The sequence below is a fragment of the Natator depressus genome, chromosome 13 (genome assembly GCF_965152275.1).
Source record: "Natator depressus isolate rNatDep1 chromosome 13, rNatDep2.hap1, whole genome shotgun sequence".
Taxonomy (NCBI): domain Eukaryota; kingdom Metazoa; phylum Chordata; order Testudines; family Cheloniidae; genus Natator; species Natator depressus.
Window position 1 is genome coordinate 2,961,433 of NC_134246.1, and position 25,064 is coordinate 2,986,496.

A 25,064-nucleotide genomic window follows, 5' to 3' on the forward strand; every position below is an offset into this window, starting at 1 on the left:
TTGTGGCACAGTCAGAATGAAACCTACAAAGATCTATTCTGCACAATGAAAGGAAATGCTTCCTCTGTCTCCTCATCCGCACGGCTGACTGGGTAGGTCTCGTCCTGCTCTGTCTGTGATTCCATGATCGCAGCAAATGCTTTCAGCTAGATTCCAGCTGGTGTCCAGGGCCTGCCGACACTAATCCACAGCGTCCTCCGTAGTGCTTGGATGGGCTGGTCAGCTCTGGGCTGGGTCCAAGTGCCTTGCATTTACTTGGCTTTGGAGCGGAGCCCAGAGCTGGAGCTGAGCCGGAGCACAGCTCCAAAGCCCTGCTTGGCATTCTACAAATAAAGATCATAACAACGCTCATCCTATAGAGCAGGTGCAGCAGCCTCTGAGAACTAGCTACCAGTTCCTTCCCTGTGAGTGACTTCCGCGCCTCTCATGGCAGGGTGCCCGGTAACAGACCTAACAGCTTCGCCTTGGCATGCGATATCAAAAGAGAAACAAGGTTGCTGTCAGCAGAGGATAGGAGTCTCTCCTTCCGCCAATTCAGTTTGATCTTGCCTTGACATGAGATGTAAACCCAAGGCGCTGAGCACTTAGGGTTCTTAAAAATCCCTCCCAACAAGACTCTCAGCGAAACTTAGAGGGTTTGCTCTGGCATTCTGGCCAGATTCCAATCCGGGTCGATGCATTCTGCCTCAGCTGGAACCCTGTCTACAGTCTTGGGCCCCCATGTTCAAGCAAGACGAATTCAGACTGGGGCAGGAGATGGTCAGGGGATTGGAGGCCTATGGTCTGAGAGAAGACTAAGAGAGCTTGGCTTGGTTCGCCTAGCAAAATGAAGGCCGAGCGGGGATCTGACCGCTCTCTACAAATACATCCGGGCTAAACACCAGGAGTGAGAAGAGCCATTTAAGCTAAAGGGCAATGCTGGCACAAGAGCAACCGGGAGAAACTGGCCATGAACAAGTTTCAGCAACCTATGCCCTAGTGTAGTGCCATAAACAGTGACTTGCACCACTGCCGGGCCGGCTCACCATGGGGATTACGGCATGTCAGCACAACTAAAGCGGAAGGCTGGGATCTGGGCGGCTGGCTGGGAGCAGAAGCTCGGGGCTCCGGTGGCAAGCCTGGAAAATGATCAGAAAGGGAAAGACGGGGCCTGGCGGGATGTGCCTGCTCTGATTCTCCTTCAGCTGCTCTGCGCTGGGGCATGAATTGTGCAGCTCCTTGGAGCCAGGCCTCCCCTTCCCCCGATACTCAGCGCTTGTCAGCCAGGTGCGCTGCTGGCCGGATGCCACTGCTCACACCCTTCCCTGCTTCACCTGCGGGGCTGGCATGAGCGGCCCTGAGTCCGCCCTGCCAACATCCAGTGGCTAGGGGTAGGCAGAGGAGGTGCGAAGGGCAGGGGCAGGCCAGTGCACGGCCTCCAGGGGCTCAGGACCCGCTTTCCGGGTTGCAGCTGGAGAATTGCAGGCCCAGTTTGGCGCACACGTTTAGCGCGGTGGTGACGGGGGCACAATCAGGATAATCGGACGTGCAAATGGACTCGGAGACCTGTCAGGTGCAGGACAGTTATCTGCTGCTGCATGGAAGTGTCTCACGAGACCTGTCTCCTCACTGCCCTTGGCTTTGGGGAGTCAGTTCCACAAGTGGGTGCAGGCCGACCCGCAGCCCGCCATCGCAGCCTTGCACCAGTGCAAACAGCAGTGCCCAGTGCAGGGCAATGGGGAAGGGGGGGCATTCACATTTAAGCTCATTTTGCATAGGTGCAGGAGGAGGGGCAGGGAGGGGATCACTTCTGAATTTCTGGGCTGGAATATACTGATTCTGCCTGTATACAGGGCAGTGCTGTGGGCCGACGTGGCCCTGTCTCCTCCCGGCACAGAGTTTTCTGGAGGCCCCGACTAGCACCCACCCCAGACATTTTGCTTTGAAACCAGCCTCCAACCCGCTGCTCGAACAGCTGGCGGCCCGCGGAGCTAGATACACAAACCAGGACACAAAGCAAGCCGGGAACACGCTAGCCGGAGCTGGGGGTGCCCCTCCGATTCTAGGAGCCGGGGGTGGGCGGGGGGAGCCGCCAGGGCCTGTGTAATCAGAGTGCAATCCGGACGCGGGTTTGAGTAATTCGAGCCTGGGAGTGGCGCAATTCCACCCGGCGGAGGGTTGAGTGCGAGTGTGAACCTCCGCGTGTCGTCACGGCAGGGAAAGCGGAGGGGCGGGCCTGCGGCCGGGGCATGTTGCAATCCGGAGTGAGTTCAGCATCAGCCGCGCCGGGAGCAGGAGGGAGCCGGAGGGAAGGCGCCGGGAGGGGAGCGCGGCAGCGCGGCACGGGGGCGGGTGGGGGAAGCTAAGATTAGCTCCCGTTTACATCATCCGCCGGGATCTGGGACTCGGAGCCAGGGGGCCGGGCGATGTGAGCCTCCCCGGCGCAATCGGAGCGAGTCCCGCGAACAAAGCGCCCGCCGCAGCCGCACCGAGACGGGCCGCTGCCCATCGATCGCCCCCCGGCCGGGGCTCGGGGCAGGACCCCCGGAGCAGAGCAGCCCGGGACAATGGCGGATCGGGGCGTCTGAGACTCCGGGAGCAGGATCCTCCGGGATCGGCCTGCGGGGATCGCTCCCGACCGGCAGCCAGTCCCGAGCCTCTCCCGCGCCCGCCCCCCGAAGGTACGGCGCCCTGCTCCCCGGGGCGGGGGTCTCCCTCGGGGCGCGCTCCGGTTCCCCTCGGCCGGGCTTTGCGGGGAGCCGCCCCGGCCCCCCGGGATCGGGCCAGCAAGCAGGGCCATTCTGCGCCGGGGCTGGGGCTGGCGCTGCCCGGGGGCTCCGGCTCGGGGCCCTGAGAGCCGCCAGCCCGCTGCTGGCGGCCGAAGGCGAGCGCCACCCGTGGGTGCCCCTGGCCTCGGGGCAGCGCGCACGGGGTAGGAGCGAGGGTGTGTTTGGCTGGCCTGGGCCGGGGCGGGGGGCGGCGACTGCCCGGTGTTGGGGAGCAGGGGGGTGCCCGGCTCGGGGTGCCCAGTGTTATGGGTATGTGTGCCTGGTGTTGCCGGGAAGGGGGGTGCCCGGTGTAGTGGGGTGTGTGTGTCTAGTGTTGTGTGGGGGGGTGCCCGGTGCTTCAGGGAAGAGGGGTGCCCGGCTCAGGGTGCCCGGCGCTGCGGGGAAGGGGGACGCTGCGGGGAAGGGGGGTGCCCGGCCCCCCGTCGGCAGCCGTGGGGTAGCGGTGACTAAGCGGCAGCCGCAGCAGGACTGTGCAGCGCTGGCTGGGAGGGTGGAGGACGGCGCCAGGCTGCCCCCTTGAGCAGGCAAGGCCCGGTGCAGGCTGCCGGGCTCGCCTGGCTGCTGGGGGGGGCTCACAGCTGGGGGGGGGGGGCTTTCTTCAGTACCTGTCCTGCAGGCTCACCCCCCACCATCAGCAGACACACACTCACCACCATTGTTGTACTGTGAGACACACACGCTCACTATCATGACACTGACATGCACTCACCACCGTTATCACATGGAGACACACACATGCACTCAGCCCCATTATTGCCCTATTAAACACACACACTCATCCTTATTACACAGAGAGAGACACTGTCATGACACTGATTTGACACTGACACACACACACACTCACCCATCATTGTTACGCTATGAGACACATGCACTCACTATTGTTACACTATGGGAGAGACAAACCCATGCTATCATGACACACACTCACCATTATTACACTATGAGACCGTATCATTACATCATCAGACGTGAATGCACGCACACATCCTCCTCAGACACGTACCCGCTGGTGCTGGCTGGCTGGAGCCGTTACCACTTTGGACAGGACGTCAGTGGGTGGCAAGTTTTCGCCAGAAATACTTCTCGGTCGGCTTTGGGTGAACTCATGCTTAACTTAGGGCTTTCGTCCATTCACTGTAGTCATTATAGTTAATCAGAGCCAGCTGTTCTGAATGCCTAGGTCTTCCTTGGGAGCAGGGTGGCACAAATGTCCTTCTCGGGGAGTTGAAGCAGGTGCTTCTGGCCCGGGTTTGTGCAGACTGTCGTAGTAACACTGCACCTGATACAAACGGAATCCTTAAGACTGTGAAACTGGAAACCAAGAGCTAACTAGAGCGCATGGCACGTAGGAGCCCCACCCGGTAGATGTCTGTATGGACCAGGAGCTGGGGCTGCTCTCCACATGCTGGAGAACAAACCTGAGCTGCCAGAGCAGCTCTCTGCGAAGCAGGTGGAGGTGCCGACAGAGCAGGGGTTTCCTGGGTTTTCTTTCTTGAAGCGACTGGTGTCGCACTGCAGCTGTATCTTGATGCAGCCCTTCCGTCGTCTCGTTCTGCAGATGAGTCGAAACGTTCAGGTGATCCCTGTGGCGTCTCCACTCAGGAAGAAACGGCTGGACTTCGAGGATACCCCTGACTCAGAGGCCTCAAAGCCCAAGCGTCCCCGGTTGGGTCCAGTGTCAGGACTCACCCCATGCCTGCAGCCCCTTGCACAGCCACCTTGTGCCGTGGACCAGGACTCCAGGGTCTTGCGGATTGGACCGTACATCCTTCTGGAGCCCAGGGAAGAGGGCCACTCCTACAGGGCTGTGCACACGCAAACGGAGACGGAGTACAGCTGCAAGGTACAGCAGGGTTTCTGGTGCCAGTCTCTGCAAGGAAACAGAGCCCAGTGTTACTGGAGATTGTGCCCTGGGGAAGTCTGTGAGATTCAGATTGTTTATGGGGAAATGCCATGGCACTTCATGCACTGGTGGAGATGCCCGCTGTGGGGAGCCCCCTGCGGGCAGCTTTCTGGGGACACCTGTGCCAGCCCCTCTGGCACTGGTCTGTTAGACTGGTAAAGGGCAGGTGAGCCTCAGGGCCAGCATGGGCTCTGGCTGCAGAGAACAGCATTGGCAAGGCGTTTGTTTGGAAAGTTTCTCCATCCCCAGCTGGGGTCCCCCTCAGGTTTATCAGCTCCCCCTTCCAGCCTGTTGGGCGTGGGAGAGAATTGGACTTCCACGAGTGGACAGGGGACGGACGGACATGCGTCCTCTGATGCTGGGCAGGGAAGATACGAGACCCGTATGAGGGTAGTGGGTTCCTGGTCCAGGCCTCCCCTCTCCTTGCTCCTCACATTCCTCCTAAGCAGTGCTGCCCCCTGGTGGCTACACTGTGAAATTTAAGAACCCTTTTCAGAGTAGCAGCCGTGTTAGTCTGCATCCGATGAAGTGAGCTGTAGCTTGCGAAAGCTTATGCTCAGATAAATTGGTTAGTCTCTAAGGTGCCACAAGACCTCCTGTTCTTGTTAAGAACCCTTGAACAGCATGGCACAGGAGAGTGAGGTATGGGCAGATCGGAGACCTCCTGCCCCCACTTAGATGGAGCCCTAGATCCCTTGCGGCAGCAGGACTGTAGACAGGAGGGAGCGACTGCCTGGAGGCCTGTGCATGGCCTGGCGTGCATGGCCTGGCCCGCGCCATCCCCTTGCCTTTCTTTCCGGGGTGCTTTCCCTCATGCCTAGTGTCGTTCCTCTTTTAGGTTTATCCGGCAAGGAGTTACCCAGAGACGATGGCCCCTTACGGGCACCTCTCGCCCCACCCCAACGTGGCCCAGGTTGCTGAGGTGATCCAAGGGGACCAGAATGTCTACATCTTCTTCCAGCCTGGCAGAGGTGACATGCACAGCCACGTCCGCTGCGGCAAGCGGCTACCCGAGAGAGAGGCCGCTGGGCTCTTCCAGCAGATGGCCGAAGCGGTCGCCCACTGCCACGACCATGGGGTCATCCTCCGAGACCTCAAACTCCGCAAGTTCCTCTTTGTGGACAGGGAGAGGTGAGGGCTGGCGTCCAGCTTAACCCTTCAGTATCAAGGGCCCCGCAGCGGGCTTGATGGGGAGCAGGACTCCTGGGTCCAGTGCATGGGAGCCCAGTGCCATTTTCCTCGTCAATACGGTTCTTGTGCAGAGCCCAGCCGAAGCTCTGGAATGAGCTCTCCATGTGTGCGGCTGCGGCAGCCTTGCTGGGACACCGGCTGTCTGACCCCAGGAGAGCCAGGGGAAGAGAGACAGCAGCTTATCAGTGCTAGTGGAGGGTGGGGTTCCTGAGCCCCACTTCCATTCGAAACCTGCTTCTCCAGCCAGGCTGAGCCCACGTGCCCCCTGCACATTGCGGAAGCTCCTGGGGCCTTGTGTTTTGTGTCCACAGGGCCACTGATCACAGCGGCATGGCAGTGAGCTAACAGACCCCTAGGGTGTAGCTCAGGGTCATTCTGGCTTCAGCTTTCGTTCTGGGCCCTATTCCTTGCATAGCTCCACAGAGGTCTGCTTGTGCTGCAGGGAATTCAGACCTCTGTATCCTTGCAGAGCCGCCAGGGCTTAGCTCTAAAGCCTCCTCCGATGGCACCTCCATCCAATCCCTGTCTTGGTCACTTAAGAAGTTAGTTCCCACCTAGTTCTCTGGGGCGGTACCATTGTCTCATGCTGAGAGCTGCTGTCTGGAGTCCGGCCTTCTGGGGTCTAGCTCTGTGGCCTACCTACCTAGCACAGTTGGATTGCAGCTGCTGATTTACTTGGAGCTTTCCCTCTTTCTCTGCAGGACAAAGCTGATGCTGGAGAACCTGGAGGACGCCTGTCTTCTGAGCGGCCCAGATGACTCTCTGTCGGACAAGCATGGCTGCCCGGCATACGTGGGCCCGGAGATCCTCAGCTCCAAGAACTCTTACTCAGGGAAGGCGGCTGACGTGTGGAGCCTGGGTGTGGTGCTCTACACCATGCTGGTGGGGCGATACCCCTTCCAGGACACTGAACCTGCCATGCTCTTCAGCAAGATCCGCCGGGGGGTCTTCTCCATCCCGGATGGCCTCTCCCCCAAGGCCAGGTGCCTTGTCCGATGCCTCCTGCGCAAGACCCCGTCTGAGAGACTGACGGCCCGTGAGATTTTGCTCCACCCCTGGCTAGCGAGCGGTGGTGCTGCCTCCGAGGACTCGTGCACAAACCCCTCTGGGGAGCAGGGGCTGGAGCAAGTTGTGCCAGACACCTGGAGTCAGGAGGAGGTGGAGGAGGAGGAGGATCTGCACAGTTAAGCATTCAGAGGATCCCCAAGGATGCATTAGCGAAGGGGCCCTCCATGCCCCCAGGGAACCTTAGACTGTCGGATGCCCCAGGCGAGCTGGGGCTGGTGACTGTTTGTCTAAGGGGGGTTGCTGCTCAGATCCAGGTAACGCTGTGGCTGTGGTGGCCCCAGCAGGGCCCAGAGCCAGGACTTGCAAACCCAAGAGCTCAGAGGGGGAGCTGCGATTGTCCAGGCGCGTGTCTGAATCCTGCAGAGCAGGAAAGTGCCTTAGCCTGACACGGCGATTCAGGGCGGATGGGACTAAATGGGAACAAGCTTCCAGCGTGCCCTGGTCTAGGGGGCTCCACTTACTTGTGCCAAAGAACTTGTTCAGACTCTGATCACCAGCAGTGCCCTCCCAGAGGGATGGTGCGATTCCCATTCCCAGACATAGGGCTCCGGAGGCAGGGAGTGGCCAGGGAACTGAGGCAGGCCCTGGCGTCTCTGGGTTCTGCACCAGTCCTTGTGTCTGTGTAGGAGCAGGATGGGTGCAGAGGGGGCTGAGCTCTGATACCAGCTTCCTGAAGTGTATGTGTGTGTGGGGGGGGCCTTTCCCAGAGGGCAGCAGGCATGGGAGGGCGTTTGAGGAGCTCCTTGTCTTGTGTCACCTGGGAACGGACCTTTGCTGCAGCCGGGGCCATGGCTCCGTGGAGCTTGGAGGGTAGAGACGCTAATGGGCAGAGCAGAGAAGGGGCTGCCGTCTGGTGCGGTAGAGAGGGATGCAGCTGGGTGGGAGCGAGAACAAGACGGGGGTGGGGAGGGTTCCAAGGTCATGTCAGATCAGAGCCCAAGAGCTGGATGTAGCCTGTGGAGCCCTGTGGGGTGCCCACGGCCACCTCTCCTTCCCTGTGTAGCTGTAGCCCATACAGACTACAAGTCCCAGCATGCAGTGCTCCCCCTGAAGCAGGGGGCAGGGGGCGCACTATGCTGGGGTGGGGCACAGCTCTGTGCTAGCAGGGAGGGCGGCTACAGCCTGCCCCATTTGCCAGGCACAGCTCTTGGGCTCCTGGCAATGAGCAAATAAAGCCCCTGTCCAAGCAGTTCACTCCCCCCGGGGGGGGGGGGGGGCAGAGAGTGAGCCCCGGCAGGGTGGGGGTGCTATGAGGTCTTTGCACTATTGTGCCATGCAGCCTGCCCCCCTCCCCCCAGTCTTGTCCTGTGACTGCAGCAGGCTGACTTTGCTCTGTAACCTCCCCGCTGGGGACCCTGTCCTGGATCAACCCTGCCCTCTGCTCCACCCCAGGAGCCTGTGGCAGGTCAGCCCTGCCCCATCCCCTTGGGCCAGGGGGTGGGGGGCCGGCAGCAGCCCAGAACTCTGACCATACGTATCTCAGGGAGTTGTGAGGCAACTGGTTTCTGGGGAGTGGCCGGCGTGCACAGAATGGACCTGCCTGCTCCACCCGGCTTAGCCCAGCCGGGCACCTGCCGCTCTCCCAGCACAGACCCGGGGCCTCGCCTCTCCCGGGGCTGTGCATTCGTAGCGTGCGTGTTATACCCCGACCATGTGTTGACGCGACAGGGCCCAGGCCAAGACTCGTTTGTACACAGCACCATGTGTCTATTTTTCTGTCTTTTGACAAATAAAAGGTTTGTAACACTGGCTCCTTGCCTGTGCGCTGCTTGGAACTTCTGTGCCCCTGGTGCAGCAGAGTTGGGCTCTGGTTTGGCTTTGCAAAGGCTCCTGATTCCGTGTGAACCCAGCCCATGCAGATCATGGGGATTTGGATAAAGTGTTCCTGGTCTGGCACCACCTCTAGGACTTGTATTCAGATTAAGTCATCTGTGTGGCCAGGATCCAAATTAACTGTAGCTGCTCAGAAAAAAACCCAGGCCATCATTGTGACTGGGTCAGTAAAAACATCTGCTCAACAAATGACAGGGGCCAAAAAAGCAAACAAGACATTTGAATGTAAGTTGAAAGGGAGTGAGAATAATCCTGCAAATATTGTAATGTCATTGTCCAAATCCTCCTGTCCAGGGGTAGCCTGTGCCATTCGGATCACCTCCCTGCCTCTCTGTATCTCACACACTGTGCGGGCACATGTATAGCATCTAGCGAAGGGCAGCAGGAACAATCGGAAAGCTTTCTAAGGGAGGAGAAATTAGGAGTGTCATTTGAGAGAGGAGTTGAATAAGAAAGGAAATATCCAATAATGTACCAGGTTGAGAAGAGAAAGTGGATGCTTCTAGTTATCCTGTAGCACAAGGGAACAGGGGCTATCTGAATAAATAAGGTGACGCATTTCAAACAGCTAAAAGAAAATATTTTAAATACTATGTATGATTAGCATGTGGAACTCACTGCTACTAGACAGTTACTGAGTCCAAGGATTTCTCAGGACCTCAGAGAGGATAGCTGTTCATAAGGGATATAAACCCTTGTGTTACAGGGCATATCAGCCCCAAAGTGGTAGAGCTCAGAAAGAAACTTCCCCAGGGACAGGATAGTCTGTAGCACTCCATCACGGGAGCGCTGACCCCTTCCTCTAGCAGCTAGGACTGGCTGCTGCTGGAGAAAGGACCCATTGGACCATTGTCCTGAGCCTGTGGCAATTCCAGTGCTCATAGTACGAGAGAGCATGTTCCTTCTGTCACGGAGTGTGGGGGAGTCCAGGCCCTGCACCCCTCTTCCTGGGATTCACTGAGACTCTCAGCCAGCCAGTAAAACAGAAGGTTTATTGGACAACAGGAACACAGTCCAAAACAGAGCTTGTGGGTACACCCAGGACCCCTCAGTCAAGTCCTTCTGGGGGAGCAGGGAGCTTAGACCCCAGCCCTGGGGTTCCCTGTGTTCCTCCACCCAGCCCCAAACTGAAACTAAACCCCCCCAGCAGGCTCTCTCCTGCAGCCTCTGTTCACATTCCTAGGCAGAGGTGTTACCTCCCCCGCCCCCTCCTGGCTCAGGTGACAGGCTCTCAGGTCTCCCATCCCCAGGGCACATTCCCAGGTCAACACTCCCCCCACCCTGCTGCTCACATCGTCACACCTTCCATCGCCAATCTAACACTCCCTCTTCAGTAGCAACAGAGCCAGCTGATCTCTGCCCAAGGTGACTAGCCAGCTCCTCCCCATGGAGCCAGGAGGAGAGGAATGCCCCCACTCCAGAAGAGACCTCTTTGTGAGTCTAACAACTTGCCCCCTGCCAACACCAGGCCTGACTGCTTCAGCAGGATGGTGTCTCCCTGGCATGTCTCGTCAGGCAGAGCTGGTTCCGGGTCCAGGCGCAGGAGAGCCCGGGGGGTGAGCGGAGGGCCGTGCAAATGAAATCAGCCCAGCTTAGACCCCTCTGCTCTGCCCCGGAGGGTGGTTTTCCCCAGTTCACAGCAGGCAGCTCGGTCACTTGCTCTCACGATCTCCAGCGGGCTGTGAAAGCTGCAGAAGGGAATTCCACTCACCCCTTGGATGGTCTAATCCTTTCCCCAGAGAGATGAGGAGAAGCTGCTTCCTGAGAGGCTGTTTCGTGCCACTCCGGGGCCTGGATGCACGGGGGTTGGATAGGAGGCTGGGGATCGCTTCCAAGCCAAGCTTTGCAGCACTGGGGCTCTCTGGGCTTCCCACTGAGCAGCACAAGCAGAGCGGAGGCACTAGGGGAGAGGTGCTGGGGGGAGAGGTACCGTGCACTGGGGCTAGGTGCAGGACTGAACCACATCCTGCTCTCAGGGGCCCCCGGGAACAGACCCCAGTTGGGGCTGCAGGAGAGCAGAGTTTGGCCCACGGTACGGGGTGAGGGATGGAGGTTCAGAGGCTGGCCGTGCAGCTGAGCAGGAAGGGGAGATGGGCCGGGGTGCAGGACTGCAGAGCCCTCTCTCAGAATCGCTCACTGCTGAGCCGTAACCTCTCGCATTAGGGGAGGGCACAATGTCTCCTCTCCCTGCCAGGGGCACAGAGGAGCCCTGCTGCCCAGCTTCCCTGGGGCTGGTCCTGGGTTCACCCCTGTCCTCTTGCCTCACTCACACTTCCCTTTGTTCACAGATAAATACACAGCCAGAGGGCTTCCTCCAGCAGTCAGCCAGCCCAGCCCCTCATGCAGACAGACCCAGCCTGACCAGCTGGCAGTGTTGTCTTGCTACCCACATCCCTGGGAGCTGGGACTGAACACACCAAGACTCAGTCAGGGCTTCTCCACCTGCCTGTCACTCCTGGCTCAGCGTGCACGGGGCTGGGGGCCCGGTACGGGAAAGGGAGAGAAGCCCTGATGTGAGGCCCAGCATAGAATCACAGAAACGTAGGGCTGGAAGGGACCCCGAGAGCTCATCCAGTCCAGCCCCTGCGCTGCGGCAGGACCAAGTAAACCTAGACCAGCCGTGACGGGTTTGCCCAAGGAAAGGGATTCCACAGCCTCCCACGGCTGTCTGTTCCAGAGCTTAAGCACCCTTAGAGTCCGAATGCTCCAGCCATTTAACCTAAACCGCCCTTGCTGCAGATGATGCCCCTTACTTCTTGTCCCGCCTTCAGTGGAGGTGGAGAACAACTGATCCATCCTCTTTATAACAGCCCTTAACAGATCTGAAGACTGATACCAGGTCGCTCATTCAGTCTCTTGTCTCTAGACGAAACATGCCCAGTGTATTTAACCCGTCCTCACAGGTCAGGTTTTCTAAACCTTTCACCATTTCTGTTGCTCTTCTCTGGACTCTCTCCAATTTGTCCACATCTCTCCCAAAGTGGGTGACCAGAACTGGGCACAGGACTCCAGCTGAGGCCTCACCAGTGCTGAGCAGAGCAGGACAATGACCTCCCGTGCCTTATGGGTGACACTCCTGTTAATACACCCCAGAAGGATTTTAGCCCTTTTCACAACTTCATCACGTTGACTCACAGTCAGTTGGTGAGCCGCAGTGACCCCCGGCTCCTTTCCAGCAGCACCACCACCTAGGCCCCGTTTTGTAGCTGGGCATTTGATTTTTTCCTTCCAAAGTGTTACACTTGGCATTTGTCTTCGCTGAATTTCCTCTTGTTGCAGCTCCATGGAAGGCGACCCTAAGGCTGGATGGCGCCGCAGATCTCACTAGACCTCCCAGAGTCCTGTCCCAGCCTGCCTCAACTCCCTGCCAAACCCTGGGACGGCGCCTTCCGGGCAGGCCTCCCCTTCCGTTGCTTCAAAGCCTGGCACGGCCCACCCCGGGTGGCTCGCCAGTGAATGGGAATCCCTTGGAGGCCGAGAGGGTCAGAGCCCCTGCTCCGCAGCCTGTGGGTCGGGGAGCACCTAGCCATTCCTCTCAGCGGGCCCTGCCGGGGGAGGGCTGGGGAGCTGCACTTTCGGTTTCTGAGTCCCCTGCAGCTGCTTCGTGCGGTTTTGTTCCTGCTGTTCTCAGCCCTGCCCTGTTTCAAGGTCTTGGCTCCACTTCCTCATCTCTCTGCTTCTGCTTTCGGTTTTCACTTCAGTCAGTGGTGAGCTCTCAGCTGACCCTGACCCCTGCCCAGCGCCGCTCTCTGGAATCTAGGCCCCTGGTGCAGGGCTCCGGGAGGTAAGTGAGCCAGGCAGGTGGGATGCCCAGGGAGTGGCTTTTGCCCTCCAGCCTGACAGTGTGGTTTTTTTGTGCCTGCTGGGCTTCCCTGCTGCTGAGTTCCTCTTCCTGCTGCCCTGTCTGTCAGGCCTGTGTGGGGCCACATGCAGGGATCGCTGGCTCATGTAGCCTCGGCTGGCCGCCTTGTGAGAGGCACACGTGGAGTCCGGCTTCCTGCTCCATGGGCCCGCGGGGGCTGGGATCGGGGCAGAGCCCCGGCTCAGTGAGCTGCCGGTGTTGACCCAGCTTGATCCCCGTGCGGCTGGCAAACATGGCAAGGGTTGGAAGGTAGCGGGGCAGGGATTGTGCCTGCTGGGGGTTGCGCAGCGCCCAGCTCGCTGTCAGCGCTTTCCTGCTCTTGTCCGTCCAGGCTCCGGCAGTAACGGGGATCAGTGTCTGAGGCATGCAGGGCAGGGACTCACCCCAGCACCGGTGGAGCCTGCAAGACCCAGGATGGGCTGGAGGCGCAATATCCCGAAAGCACAGCCTGCTCCTGGGCTGATCCAGGGAAGAGCTAACGGGGCTGACTCCTGCAGGGAAACAAAGGTGCCCACATGCCCCCTGGGAAAGCACTTTTAAAAAGAGGGCCAGGCAGCCACCGTGCCTGTATGTCCGCGCTGCGACAGCCCTGCTGGGGTCCGTCCGCCTCGCTTTGTGAGCAGGGGCTGCTGGGCAGCGCTCTAGCCCAGCGTAGCCTGGAAGTGGGATGGGCCAGGCGCAATGCGTGCTGGAGAACACAAGAGAGAGCTCCGGGGTGTGGGTGGGGAGAGTGAAGCGGGCATAGGCTGGTGCAGGGAGGGTGCAGCGTGGCCCTACCCGGCTCACTTGCCCTGGCCACGCCAAGCCCAGCACAGAGCCCCAGGGAGCCCTAGGTGGTTGGGCTCTGGGGTCCCTGCCGGGAAGATGCAAAGGCTGCACTGGACTCCCAGCGCCCCAGCCATCCAGCCCCGCTCCCCCAGCCCGGGTTTGACATGCTTCTGTTTGCCTTAAACAGCCCCGGGATTCTGCTGCGATGGGGACAAAATACACGGAGGAGACGACGAAGAAAGGTGGGGTCACTGGGGCGTCCGAGGAAGCCCCTCCGTGTGGGGGCCTAGGGAAACGTCCACCGGTGCACAGTGGTTTGGCCTGTATGGCCCTAAGTGGGCATGCTGCAGGACACGCTGGTGGAGATGGAGGGCGGCGGGCAGAGAAAGCAGGTGTGTGTGGGGAAGGGAATTCATTGTTCTCCAAGGCAGCTCAGTTTGGGGCGGCAGTTTGTTGACGGGGGCCCCCAAAGCCGTGGAGGGACCTCTCTTAATCTTTGCATAAATCTAAATAGTGATACTCATCTATGGTAATTAGCAACTTGGGCAGCAAACAGCTCCCAGCAGCTCCCCTGCCAGGCCCTAGATGGAGCCCACAGGGCTCTTTGAACAGGTCCTGCCCCGGCCCCGAACCAGGAGACCCCCCCAGTAGGGCCCAGCCCAGCACAGCCTGGTCTCTTGTCTGTAGCAGAGGAGCTGGCCCTGAAGCTGGCTGAGGCCATCGAGGGAGGGGACAAGGAGCTGGCACTGGAGTGCGCTGGCTGGCTGGCCGAGCAACGGGTGCCCGTGACGGTGCAGGTGAAGCCAGAGGCCTACCCCAAAAAGGAAATCAGGTGAGCACGTGCTGGGCAGCTTCCGCAGGGAGGGCACCGTGTGGGTGCCGCCCATTGGCCTCAGGGGAATGGGGATGGTGGCCAACCGTGGTCACTGTCCCTTTAAAAGGGGTGTTAGGCCACTTCTCCGAGAGACTCCACTGCAGGAGATTTAGGGAGCAGGGGGCTGGGGCATGGCCGCTCCCTCCCCAGAATGGGTGGCTCCCCATTTGCAGCTCTTGGGTCTCCCTCCTGTGGCCCTGGCCTCCTTCACTCCATAAACCGCGGGCAGCTCCAGTGTGAGGTGTAACCAGGCCAGGAAGGAATGGGGCTTGGCCCCCCTCTAGTGACTAGTCCACAGGAGACGCTAAAGACCTAGGGCTTTGGCTCCAGCAGGGGAGGCTGCACCTGTTGCACTGATGGTCCCTGGGTCAAAGCCCCTTGTCAGGTCTGCAGCCGTGTGGAACCAAGAGGTGGGCCAGCCCTGGGCTCAGTAGGGAAGAATGAGGCAACGGCGTTTCCCTTCCGAGCTCCTTCCCCAGACCAGCAGCTGGGGGGAGGCGACTTGGGCCACGTGAGCAGGAGGATGGGAAAGACAGAAAGCAGGAGCACGTGAGCTGGAGTCTGAGCAACTGAGGCGGGCGCCGGGAGCTAGGCACTCATCTTGCGGTAGGACCTCGGGGAGGGCAGGAGGGACACCAGAACTGCTCTCACTGCCTCTCTTCTTTCAGCTTGTGGGTGGGAGTGGAGGACGCCCAGATGACCACAGTCCCCATCTACCTGAAAGTCAATCCTCATATGACTTTGGCTTCTCTGAAGGACATGGTATGGGCCTGTGGGCTGGAGCCGGGGGCACTGATGGCACAGTGGGGGAGACCGCGCACTGGCCTTGAAGGCGGCAGCCGCCTCGTGGGCAGCAAGTAGCCTGCCAGCTGGCTGCAGGATCTGTCGTTTTACTGACACCCCCTGCCTGGGCTGCCCTCTGCTTGCCTTGCTTTGTGTGGCGTGATCTGCTGGCTCCCGCATGAGGCACCTGTTGCCGGTGGGCGCCCGCGTAAGGTCACTGAGCGACTGCCCTCAACAGCACCTGGTGGCCAGCTGGTTCTGAACGAGGCCCTCGGTGTCTCCTGGCCCAGGTATTCCTCCTCTACGGCTTCCCACCCAGCGTTCAGCAGTGGGTGGTGGGCAAGAGGCTCCCCGGAGACCAGGAGACCCTGCACTACAATGGCATCCAGCGAGACGGCGACATGGCCTATCTCTACCTCAGGTCTGCCAAAGAGGCCAAGCTCAGCAAAGAGACGTTCCAGAAGGAGCGGGAGCGCCGAGTCCTGGCAGGTGAGGCTGGCGGAGCGGCCGAGGGGAGCCCCAAAGGCAGAGCCTGGCGCTGGGGAATTCCAGTGGGCAGGAAGCAGAGGGGACTGCTGGACTTGGGGCTGAGGGCTAGCGCGGGTCTCAGGAGGAGACGTCCCTTGCAGGGCGACGGCAAGAAGCAGGCGCTGAAATCCGGGGCTGCACCGAGTGCTGGCTCCTGAGAGATGGCCAGGGCATGTGGGAGCAGCAGGGAGTTCTGTCTCCTGTCAGCAACTCACTCCCTCTCGCCTCTCTCTAGAGCTGGGCTTCAGCGACATTCTCCTGCAGCCTCGCGGGAGCCAGGAACAGGTGGACACGGGGCTTGGAGGGGCGCAGGACAGCCTGTGCATGGAGGAGCTGAGGCATGAGCTCTTGCAGGTGGAAGCCGCCCCTCCCCCTGAACCCCCCAAGGTAAGGGAGCCCCAGAAGCAGGGTGCCAACGCCCCCGTCTGGCTCATTTCTTTCACCTCCCGTGTTCTCACCGGGGCTGTTCCTAGGTCGGCTGGGTCTGTCCGAGCTGCACCTATGTCAACAAGCCCACCCGCCCCGGCTGCGAGATCTGTTGCAAGGAGCGGCCTGAGGACTACATGGTGCCCGTGGCTTACCAGCCGGACGAGGAGGAGCTGGCGAGGATGAGGAATGAGGAGGAAGCCATGCGGCAGTACCAACAGGTTGGAGGCTGGGACGCTGGGGAGCTGTGGGTCAGATCCTGGGGCAGATCCTGCCTTGTGCACTGTTTTCAAGAGGCAACCCCCTGCCATAAGCAAGCATTGTAATGCAGCTGCTCGTGCAGCACCCTGCCCTGGCTCCACTAGGCTGGTCCCTTGGTGTGTCTCTTGGCACAGGGCCCCCTGCGCAGAGACTGACCAGGAGGCGGGGATGGGGGTCACCGGTTCCTCTAGCCCAGCTGCACACCTGGCTGGTGCCGCTCAGCTGCACAGGGCTCTGGGGGCGGTTCCATGCTGCCAAGTGGGCGCTCGTCAGGGGAGCTGCCCTCATGCTACACCAGTTCTCCCCGAGGCGGGTGGGGCTTGTCTAGCCTGTGCCAGGAGGACTCGGGAGCACAGAGTTATGCTGGCCTCACCCCTGCTGAGCTGGGAGGCACGGGGCGGCTAGCCACGCTGGCTCGGGAGTGAGAGAGTGGGGCCTGCGAGGGGGGCCCATTGCTCCCAGCCTGCTCTGGTGAGGCAGGGGGCCCACCCCCTCTCCTGGCCCCAGGCAGGTCCAGGCGCTCGCGGTGCCTCATCTCCAGCAGTGGGGCCCGTCTCCCCGACCTCGCCGGGGCCAGCAGCGGAGCTGCGCTCTGCACCAGATCCAGAAGAGCCTCATTTCCAGGCTCTTTCCAGCCTTCACACTATGCTGCCGAGGGGCCTGCCCCATTGTTACCCTCAGCCACACAGAGCCAGTGCAGGGCAGGGAGGTGCAGCCTGCAGAGGCCAGCTGCAATGGACTCCGAAGGCTGCAGCTGTGTGTTGCTCCTGGTTTTAACGGAGCAGCGTGGGGCGTGCTGGGCTGGGAAAGCTCCCGTCACAGGGTGGGCATGCAAGGGAGAGCTGGGGGCACCCAATGATGACAGAGGAGGCTGATTCCTTCCCTGAGTCCCTTCTCCCTCTCTTTATTTGCATGAAGCTTTTGCAATGACTCCGAAGGAGCAGGCCTGAGGGTCCAGGCACTGTCACAACCTCCCTGGGGGCAAGTCACTTATTGATTGGCTGAGGCGCCCAAATCTTTGGGTGATCTGGGCCTCAGTTCCCCTCTGGACAGCTCTGAAATCTATCAATGGCTGGAAGTCACTGCTGGGTTACTAATTACTTCCCCTCCCCCAGCCCACTGGCCAGGCCGGGCAGCCTGGGGTGGGGCTGACCTTGGGCACTGTTTATCAGAGACAGACAGAGAGGGAGGGAGGCTGAGAGGACATTCTGAAAACAAGTCCTGGTTTGAGATAGGTTGGGGGAAACAGTAGCCCCCCAGCTCAGGGGGGTCTCTGAGCTGCCTGCCGCTGAATGGGGCTCTCCACCTAGCAGGTGAGCACTGGCTTATTGTTACCCAGCCAACAGACTTCACTAATTCCTGCCTTTGAGCCTCCAGCCTTGTGGGATGGCCAAGGGGCTGGCTTGGTTCCTGGGGTAAGTCAGAGCAGCCCAGGGACTGCTCTAACTTACACCCAGGCTGTAACCGTCCCTGGGGGACAGACTGGCAGCCCAGAACAGCTGGAGCGCAAAGCAGGCTGGGGTGAGGTTCCTTCCCTTCCCTGGCCACTGCTCTGGGAGGCCCTTTCACTGTCCCTGCAACCCTGGGGAATCCCCTCTGCACAGAGCTGCTGGGGTGGTGTAGAGAGGCCAGGGCACAGCCCCATAGGGGTCAAGATTCCTAATAGCAAATGTAAGCGAAGTGCCCCACCCACCAGCCCCTCCTGTTGACACTGGCTGTTCTCTCTGCCAAGGTGACAGAGCAGCAGAAGATTGAGAACTACCAGCACCTCCTGCAGCTGGATGGGCAGAGCCTGGTGCCCGCCGATGAAGTGATCGAATGTCCCATCTGCTTTGTGACCCTGCAGCCTGGAGAGGGGGTGACGCTCCGGGAGTGCCTGCACTCCTTCTGCAGGTGGGTTGGCCCTAACCCCGGCCCGCCTGCACCCGTGAGCCCCGGCCCCTCTCCCGCCTGCCTAGCCTGCACCCGTGAGCCCCGGCCCCTCTCCTCCCCAGCCGGCTGGCCTCCACCCCAGCCCTTCTCCCACCCAGCCAGACTGCGTCCAGGAGCCTTGGTCCCTCTCCCACCCGGCTGGCCTCTGCCCCGGTTCCTCTCTCATCCGGTCTCCACCCCAGGAGCCCTGGCCCCTCTCCCGCCCAGCCATCCGGCCTCTGCCCCGGGAGCCCCGGCCCTTCTCCGGCCCGGCTGGCCGGTGCATGGGAGCCCCAGCCCCTTCCCTGTCTGGCCTCCACCCTGGGAGCCTTACCTGCCTCAGAACCTCCTAGGCTTTGCCAGCTGGTTTTTGTCTCTGGGTTAGAGCGCCTGGTTGCACGTCCCCTGGCTGGAAGAGCTGCCCAGCTGGGCAGCGCTAAGACAGACAGAGCGTTCCCCCGGCATACTTGCCCACAGGGCGTCGGCAGCATGCCCCATACGGCTAAAGATTGGTAGCATGACAGGAACTAGCCTGGCTGAATCCTGTTAAGAGGCTATGCTCTTGCTTTAGCCTTCTTAGCCTGGCCCTGCTATATAGGGTGGATGGACTGGCCTGGGCTACCCAAAAATCTATGGGGATCCCATCAGCTGTGGGGAGCCAGGGCTCTGCCAGACAGGAACCACTAGCAGGAAGGGAGGCAGGGAGGGAAAAGCAGTGTGTCAGGGCCCCTCCCCCACCAAGGTGTTCATCACATCTTAATCCACCCCCGCGGGGCCCAGTCCCAGGTGGGATTGTGCTCCTGCTCGACCCAAAGGCTTCAAACTGGCCCCTGAGTAGGAGAAAACGGGACTGGAGACAGTGTGCTGTGCGCTGACAGGCCCCGTGCCAGAGCAGGGATGCAATCATCATCACCCTGCTCCATCTTCTCTGCTACCCCCCTTCCAAGCCCTCAGCCTGTGTCATTTATGGGTACCTGCCACCAATTAGCCACCTACCTGCAGGGGCTTTAACTCCAGCCCTGTGCCCTGCAGCTACTAACCTTCTGCATGAGAAGCCCGCACCCAGAGTGATTGGAGATGGGCAGGCACCAGCTGGCTGGGCTGCCCAGCCAAAGGCTTCCGAGTCCCTGGCAGTGTCCCTCGATCAGCTGGGAGCTTGTTTCAGTGCAGCAGGGACCTGGTGAGGGAGCACTAGATTCCCTCCTAAGGATCTGCGAGTGGAGCCCCCTCCAGTGCTGTGTACCATATAGATCTGTGTACAAGGGGAAGCTGGTTGCTGGGGTGCTAGCTTATGTACAAGTCAGTCCCACTTGGGGTGCCAGTCTGCAGGTAGGTGGAAAGGAGCCAATCGCAAAATAAGCAGTCATGGGATAAGAGAGAAGATTCTCTCATGGATTGGTAACTGGTTAAAAGATAGGAAACACAGGGTAGGAATAAATGGTCAGTTTTCAGAATGGAGAGAGGTAAATAGTGGTATCCCCCAGGGGTCTGTTCTGGGCCCAGTCCTATTTAACATATTCATAAATGATCTGGAAAAAGGGGTAAACAGTGAGGTGGCAAAATTTGCAGATGATACAAAACTACTCAAGATAGTTAAGTCCCAGGCAGTCTGCGAAGAGCTACAAAAGGATCTCACAAAACTGGGTGACTGGGCAACAAAATGGCAGATGAAATTTAATGTTGATAAATACAAAGTAACGCACATTTGAAAACAATCCTAACTGTACATATACAATGATGGGGTCTAAATTAGCTGTTACCACGCAAGAAAGAGATCTTGGAGTCATTGTGGATAGTTCTCTGAAAGCATCCACTCAATGTGCAGCAGCAGACAGAATGCTGGGAATCATTAAGAAAGGGATAGATAATAAGAGAGAAAATATCATATTGCCTCTCTATAAATCCATGGTACACCCACATCTTGAATACTGTGTGCAGATGTGGTCGCCCCATATAAAAAAAAAAAATATTGGAATTGGAAAAGGTTCAGAAAAGGGCAACAAAAATTATTAGGGGTATAGAATGGCTTCCGTATGAGGAGAGATTAATAAGACTAGGACTTTTCAGCTTGGAAAAGAGGCGACTAAGGGGGGGATATGATAGAGGTCTATAAAATCATGAGTGGTATAGAGAAAGTAAATAAGGAAGTGTTATTTACTCCTTCTCATAATACAAGAACAAGGAACCACCAAATGAAGTTTATAGGTAGCAGGTTTAAAACAAACACAAGAAAATATTTTTTCATGCAATGCACAGTCAACCTCTGGAACTCCTTGCCAGAGGGTGTCGTGAAGGCCAATACTATAACAGGGTTCAAAAGGGAGCTAGATCGATTCATGGAGGATAGGTCCATCAATGGCTATTAGCCAGGATGGGCAGGAATGGTTTCCCTTGCCTCTGTTTGCCAGAATCTGGGATTGGATGACAGGGCATGGATCACTGGATGATAACCTGTCTGTTCATTCCCTCTGGGGCACCCGCCATTGGCCACTGTCAGAGGACAGGATACTGGGCTTGATGGACCTTTGGTCTGACCCAGCAAGGCTGTTCTTGTGCTGTTGTAATCCCCTCTGCACCCACCCAGGGACTGGGGGCCCCAGGCAGGCTGCGTATGCTGCCCTGGCCAGGTCTGCTGGTGGGATTTCCTCTCCTTACCTCAGGCCTGGCTCTGCTGCTGCCTAGGTTGGCCCCTAGGTGACCCCGTCCAGCTCAGTCTTCAAGCAGCTTGCCCCGTGCTTGTGTCTTGCTGGTGTCTCCTCTGACCCCTGGCTCCTCACAGGGACTGTCTGAAGGGGACGATACTGAATAGCCCGGAGCCCGAGGTGCCCTGTCCGTACATCGACGAGAAGTACTCCTGCCCAGGACAGCTGCTGGAACGGGAGATCAAAGCGGTACGGGCCAGGGCCCATGGGGCTGGAGTAGGAGGGGACAGAGTCAGGTGTGGGTTGGGAGCTGCAGGCACAGCTGAGACTGGATACAACCCAAGGAAGCAATGGCATGCCAGCATGGCTGGATCCTGTAGGCTGGGCTAGAGCAGGGGAATTGGGGCAGCTATTTTGCGAGGGAGCAGGGGGATGTGGGGCAGGGAGAAGAGGATGGGGCTGTTATCAGTGTCACTGCCAGGGGACGGGCAGGTGTCTCGGTGCTGATGGAGAGGGTTGGGTCCCACTCACAGCTCCTGAGCTCTGCTGAATATCAGCACTTCCTGGACCTGGGCGTCTCCATCGCTGAGAACCGCAGCCGGTCCAGCTACCACTGCAAGACCACGGACTGCCGGGGCTGGTGCATCTTCGAGGACGACGTGAACGAGTTTGCCTGCCCCGTGTGCCAGAAGGTGAACTGCCTGCTCTGCAAGGTGAGATGCCATCTGCCTCTGCCCCAGCATCTTTGCAGCTTCCTAGGCCGAGAGGCCAGAATGGGGGAAGGGGAGTTCAGAGCCCACTGGGCTCTGCGAAGTCAGGTGCCATGGGGCATGGCTGTGTTCAGGAAAGGGGGGGATGCAGCCTTAAAGCAGCTGGGGGCCTTTGAACTGTGTGTGGCAGCAGTGACCAAGCTCACGAGCCCTGCTCCATCCTAGCGCAGCATGGCCGCCCCTGGAACTGGCGAAGGCCTGCCCAGGGCTTTAGATGAGCCCGGCATCACGTCCATGCAGCCCTAGAGCCACGCTGTCACATGCTGCCTGCCATGGTCCCTTGGCCTTTGTCTGGAACAGGTCAGTGCAAGGGACGGGTAGACAGAAAAGAGAACCGCATTCCTAGAGGGGAGCTAGAGCCTGCTAACAGGGCCATGGCCTTAGCTCTGCCAACAGCAGCCCGTAGCCACTGCCCTGCGCTCCATCCCTCTCCTGGAGCCAGCCCCAGCTCACTCTGATCTTCCCCTCAACTCCGGTCATGTATCCTTGCCCCACAAAAGAGGCTTGGAATGCGTATGTGGGCCCTGCCCTGCGGTGTGAGGGGGGGCCCCGGGGTCCAGTCCATCTCAGTGACCCCAGGGTTGTGTTGGAGGAGATGTGTTCCCCTAGGCACAGTTGATGTAGCTGGGGGGAGGTGACCTGTGCTGGCCCCTGAGCCTGGGAGCTCGGTACTGCGGGGGGAGCAGCAGGTGGAAAACAAGGCCAGGCCGTAGCAGCTGCTGCGTGAGGTGTGCGAGAGCCTGGTGAGCTAGCAGGATGCTCTCCCCAGGCCATTCACGAGACCATGAACTGCAAGGAGTATCAGGACGACCTCAAGCTCCGGGCTCAGAACGACCAGGCTGCCAGGCAGACCACCGAGATGCTGACAGTAAGAGCCCACTCTGGCCTGGCCCTTTTGTGGGCAGAGCAATGTGTAGACAGCGGGGCACTGGGACGCCAGTGATACGGGTGTGTGTGGGGGAGGGGGGATGGATGGACGGACAGGAAGGGGCTGCAGGCTAGCACCGAACGTGGCCAGGGAGGCATTGCAGATTTAATGGTAAAGAAAGTCACGTGACCATTCTCAGCCCTTGCTGCTGCTTTAGGAAATGCACTGACCAGACAGCGGGGCTTGATGCGGGCAGAAGGGGAGGGGGCTGTAGAGAGTGGGAGATAGGGGAACGCCCAGCTTTCCACTGCCAGACCAGTGGAATGTGACTGCACCAACAGGCGCTCGCATGGCTCGGCTCCTGGGCATTCTGCTACCCTGTGGGTGCAATGGTCCAAAATGAGGGAGTATCGGCTTTAGAGAGCCAGGTAAAGCAAGCAGTCCATTGATTCTGAGCTCGGGGCAGCCCAGACGCTAGCCCCATCAGCTGCGAAGGGCAAATCCCACTGAGTGTTTTCGGTGGCATTGCTGGGGATCCAGGGTCGGAATGGGAGGCCGGGGCCATCAGCTCCCCTGTGTGCATGTTATCATTGCCCTCCTCTCCTTTCAGACGATGGTCCAGAAAGGGGAGGCCATGTACTGTCCTACCTGTAAGATCGTTGTCCAGAAGAAGGATGGCTGTGACTGGATCCGCTGCACTGTCTGTCACACGGAGATCTGCTGGGTGACCAAGGGGCCGCGCTGGGGGTCAGCGGTAGGTTTGGAGCATGAACCAGTGTGTGCGACTGTAGGTGCGACCTTGGGAATCCTTCCGTTCTGCAGAGTCGCTTGCCCCAGAATTGAAAAGACCTGCCAACACGAGCCCCTGCAGCTCTGCCTTCTCAAGTCTGCACACAGCCCAACCCACACGCTCGGAGAGGCATGAACCACTGGATGCAGCAGGGTTGTTCACTCTGAAGCCAAATTGTGACCATTTAAATAACTAGCTGCTGCTGCACACAGCTGGCCCTCTGGATGCTGGAGTGGCTGGCGGGGGTGCAGGAGCCAGCCAGGGCTGTCATGGCTCACAACTCAGCTGGCTGCCGGAGTGGGGAGTTAGTTCCAGTGCTCCCCCCATTACACTTCCCCCCTCTCCAGTGCCAAGAGCCTTGCCTGCCTCCAGCCTGCCCCAAACTCAGCCCTGCCCGCACCTGTCCAGCAGCTTAGCACAACCGCCTCGCTCCCAGTCCCACGTCCTGACTGCCTCTTACCCACCTGTCCACCGTTTGACTCCAGTCCCTGTGTGTGCATCATCTCTCCTCTGCTCTCCTCTCCCCAGGGCCCGGGCGACACCAGCGGTGGCTGCCGCTGCAGGCTGAACGGCGTTCCTTGCCATCCCCGCTGTCAGAACTGCCACTGAGCACGCAGGAGCCAAGAGGAAGGATGGAGTGGCTGCTTTCTACGCAGTGCCCCAGCCCCGTTGGGGGGGAACACAGCTCCCCTTGAGCCCCTGGCTACTCTCCCCACCACACCGTCACAGCCGGGGGCCAGGCCTGTAGGTTTCTGGCTCCCAGAGCCCACCACAGACCCACGTCTCCACTAGGGGAAGGACTGTGCAGATCAGCAGCCGTGGGGCGAGCGGAGCGTTCCTGTTTCATGTATTGAAGGCGGACTTAGGAGAAGGCTGGGGGTCGACCTCCCCTGCTGGGAACCAAGCGCCCTGTGCAAGTTGTGGGGGGGCCTACCTCATGAGCTGTTCCCTTCACGTGTCCCGCCACAGCAGCTGTGTAGAAGATGACCGGGCTGGGTTGGAACAGCAGGCTGGGAACACTCTGGCTCCTCTAGTTGATGGAGGTGGCAGGTACATTAGTGGCCCTCAGGCCTGAAGGAGCCCTTCCTCATCCCCTAGGGAAAACACGGTTCCCCCTATCCTACAGGTCACCAGTGCAGCCTTAGCCATTTTGCCAGCTAGTGAAAAAGGGTTTTGATGCTCCTCATCTCCCAAGTGGCCAAGCCAGAAAAAAGGTCCAGCCCATCAGAGAGATGCAACATTGCTGAGTGCTCCAGGGGACTGCCTGGGCAACCACCCCTACACCTGGCTCATTACAGCCTCCATCTTGCCCGCTGCAGCCCATTGGCACTTCAGTCAGCTGGTGCAGCAGGACGCAGCAACCTCCCAGCCCAGCTGGCGTGCACGAGGCATGGCATGCTCCAGGGCACCGGGGACAGACCGGGCAGGTGTTGGTTCTTAGCAAGCAGCTTTCGTTGCCCTCCACCTGGATTTACAATAAAGGGCTGCAACTTTTGGTCCAGAAGTTTGTGTCAACCTATTGGTGCTGTGCCTGGTTATGCAGATATGGCATCTCCTGAGAGGCAGGTTAGCCTGCCCCTAGCACATCAGTGGGTCGTAGACGTAAATCCCAAACTAGGCCAAATGACTCCTGCTTTGGGGAATAAGTGTCTCGTTCATACTGGGAGGGGCTGGTGTCTGTCAGCAATTTCGTCTCACTGTGACAGAATCCCCGTCACATCCCCTGAGCTGCCAAATCAGCATCGCTTCATTGCCGTCCATGCTGATTTACCCCAGCCTGCTGTCTAGGGCCTGAGCCATGCACGAGAGAGCCTG

The 25,064-nt window shown here is 59.4% G+C and overlaps 2 protein-coding genes across 3 annotated transcripts; both read left to right on the top strand.

Moving 5' to 3' along the window:
• Positions 1 to 2,150: 2,150 nt before the first annotated feature.
• TRIB3 (tribbles pseudokinase 3) lies at positions 2,151 to 7,813 on the top strand. Of its 2 annotated transcripts, none has more exons than XM_074969658.1 (4): positions 2,151 to 2,243; positions 4,330 to 4,614; positions 5,513 to 5,805; positions 6,567 to 7,813. In XM_074969658.1, the coding sequence occupies exons 1-4, from the start codon at positions 2,229 to 2,231 to the stop codon at positions 7,051 to 7,053; spliced, it is 1,080 nt and encodes a 359-aa protein (XP_074825759.1). In that variant the 5' UTR covers positions 2,151 to 2,228; the 3' UTR covers positions 7,054 to 7,813. The 2 variants fall into 2 exon arrangements, with proteins under 2 accessions (XP_074825759.1, XP_074825760.1); XM_074969659.1 differs by lacking the exon at positions 2,151 to 2,243 and adding an exon at positions 2,345 to 2,660.
• Positions 7,814 to 12,410: 4,597 nt separating this feature from the next.
• On the top strand, positions 12,411 to 24,692 carry RBCK1 (RANBP2-type and C3HC4-type zinc finger containing 1). Its single transcript, XM_074969657.1, has 14 exons — positions 12,411 to 12,550; positions 12,960 to 13,135; positions 13,584 to 13,638; positions 14,084 to 14,228; positions 14,939 to 15,032; positions 15,344 to 15,542; positions 15,817 to 15,968; positions 16,055 to 16,228; positions 18,001 to 18,161; positions 20,959 to 21,070; positions 21,355 to 21,534; positions 22,361 to 22,459; positions 23,070 to 23,213; positions 23,778 to 24,692. The coding sequence occupies exons 2-14, from the start codon at positions 13,043 to 13,045 to the stop codon at positions 23,856 to 23,858; spliced, it is 1,689 nt and encodes a 562-aa protein (XP_074825758.1). The 5' UTR covers positions 12,411 to 12,550; positions 12,960 to 13,042; the 3' UTR covers positions 23,859 to 24,692.
• Positions 24,693 to 25,064: the final 372 nt, after the last annotated feature.